The sequence below is a fragment of the Miscanthus floridulus genome, chromosome 6, assembly GCF_019320115.1.
Source record: "Miscanthus floridulus cultivar M001 chromosome 6, ASM1932011v1, whole genome shotgun sequence".
Taxonomy (NCBI): Eukaryota; Viridiplantae; Streptophyta; class Magnoliopsida; order Poales; family Poaceae; genus Miscanthus; species Miscanthus floridulus.
The window spans coordinates 96,426,368-96,428,355 of NC_089585.1; the positions used below are offsets into that span (position 1 = coordinate 96,426,368).

The 1,988-nt window shown below is 46.3% G+C and overlaps 1 protein-coding gene across 1 annotated transcript; it reads right to left on the bottom strand.

The window, feature by feature from the left end:
- Window positions 1-346: 346 nt before the first annotated feature.
- Window positions 347-1,600, bottom strand: LOC136458710 (heavy metal-associated isoprenylated plant protein 43-like). The gene is made up of 3 exons (XM_066458638.1): window positions 1,337-1,600; window positions 1,184-1,256; window positions 347-1,033 (listed from the first exon to the last, which is right to left on the bottom strand). Exons 1-3 carry the CDS (start codon window positions 1,340-1,342, stop codon window positions 657-659), a joined length of 456 nt encoding a protein of 151 aa, XP_066314735.1. The 5' UTR covers window positions 1,343-1,600; the 3' UTR covers window positions 347-656.
- Window positions 1,601-1,988: the final 388 nt, after the last annotated feature.

Here is a 1,988-nt window from a genome sequence, read left to right on the forward strand (position 1 = left end):
CTGACTTGACAATCGATTCATATTCTGCACAAAAATGGTTGACTCCGAAAAAAGAAGACCAGTTCGTCGCACTGTATATATACCATATCAATGGCAAATTGATGATAGTTCATTCAATTTTTGACATTGCAGGAAGCTTTGACTATGCCAACCTGCCCTCTTCCTTCTTTTTCTTTTTTCTTACTTTATTTTTGTGATCCAGGCTGCTTATCTGTGAGTTTGTCTGGTGGGATTGGGCGAACCCGTCACGAGGCAATTCGTTACCGACTCACAACTTGTAAAGAGAAAAAAATCAAGGCCTAAATTTCTGTCTTAAAAAACTTCGAGTGCTTGGAATTTCTTGCGATGGCATCTTAATCTTGAAACTCAATTGGAAGCTTGTTACAAAGCTATACAGATAGCACTTATGACCTGAATGTGTCCATTAAATCCTATCATTCAGCCACCTAAGCTGAATGATGGAGAAAGACCACGCTAGAATCATAGAATGAAAAGGACAGAAAGAGAATGTGCATGGAAACAAATCAATTCTTCCAAACCGATGATTGACCCAGGGCTACAGCTGAAACTCAAGTGCCTTCTGCTGGAAGAGTGCGTAGTGGCTTTTCCAACAGCGAGGAACTGATACGGATGGCCATGGTGTTGCTCTCTCGGTCTCAGACGATGGTGCAGGGCCCGGGGTACTCGTCCTCGATGGGGATGTAGCACGGCTTGGGGTACGGGTACGGGTACGGCGGCGGGCACGGCGGCGGAGGGCACGGCGTGCACGGCGGCGGGCACTGCGGCGGAGGGCACGGCGTGCACGGCGGCTTGCGGCAGCACTTTTTCTTCTTCTCCTCTTCCTCCTCTTTCTTCTTCTTCTCTTCCTCCTCCTTCTTCTTCTTCTCCTCGGCCTCCTTCTTCTCGTCGATCACCGACACCACCTCCGCCGGATGCTTCGCCTTGCGCAGATGCTCCACGATGACCACCACGTCCACGTCTCCGACCACCGTGAGAATGCTCTTCTCGTCGTCGTATGTCAGGGACTTGATCCCTGTAGTAGGCACCGTTATCAGTCAGTTCATCACACAGCTAGCAGGCATGTCGATCATCAGCCAGACACGAACACCCTTGAATGACAAATGCATACACAGAAATAATCAAATAAAGATTGGCCATGGCGAGGGAGAAAGGATAAATTTACCTTTAACTTTCGAGGCGATCCCAAGGACGCAGGTTTTGCACTTCTTGCAGGTGATCGCCACCTTAAGCACTATCTGACGATGATATATGCAGAAGAACAGTTAATAGACCGTAGAAAATTCGAGGGAGGGATCAAGAAAATTTAAATGCTAACCTTCATCGCCGCTGCAAGGTTGACTCTCTAGATATACTGCTTGTGGTTACCGATTGGTGCTTCTTATATATCGTTTCTGTAAATGAGCTCAGCCGAAAGCCTCTTCTGCTATAGGTAGCTTTATACAAGCAGCAGGAGAAGGGTCCTTTGGTGGAGGCTACATGCCACGGTTTGGAATTTGTCAATGGCCATACAGAGAGCCCTTTGACAAGTTAAATCATTGGGAGGCAGCAGTGCGTTGAGAGTTGAGACCCAGTCCCTTACAATAATTGCTGATCGACTACCATGCAAGTCAAGCACTACTACGTAGTTAGTAGGTGCAGCTCGTACTACATATATAAGAGACATGGTCGTTGGAGTTATTTTGAAGCACTATGGAGTGGAGATATGTATCTAAATTTCCCTATCGTAGGATCTGCCAAATCACTTCAACTGGCGGTCGCTATAAAATGCTGCAGCAAGTTGGTACTCTCTAACAACCAGTTCAAAGAATATAATCTCCAGCAAGTTAATCATGGCGTGAATGGATAGAGAATGGATGTTTCTTGAGTGCACTAGTTTCTTTTTGTAGAAAAGTTTGATACAAACAACGCGCTTTTGGCGAATACTCTAGAGCTCTACAAGATTATAGCTGTGGGCTGGACCATCCTAA

Excerpts from the sequence above, each read along its gene's own strand:
- LOC136458710 (XM_066458638.1), bottom strand. Across the intron at positions 1,034-1,183 it reads GATCGCCTCGAAAGTTAAAG|GGATCAAGTCCCTGACATAC; the intron begins GTAAATTTATCC and ends TGCCTACTACAG.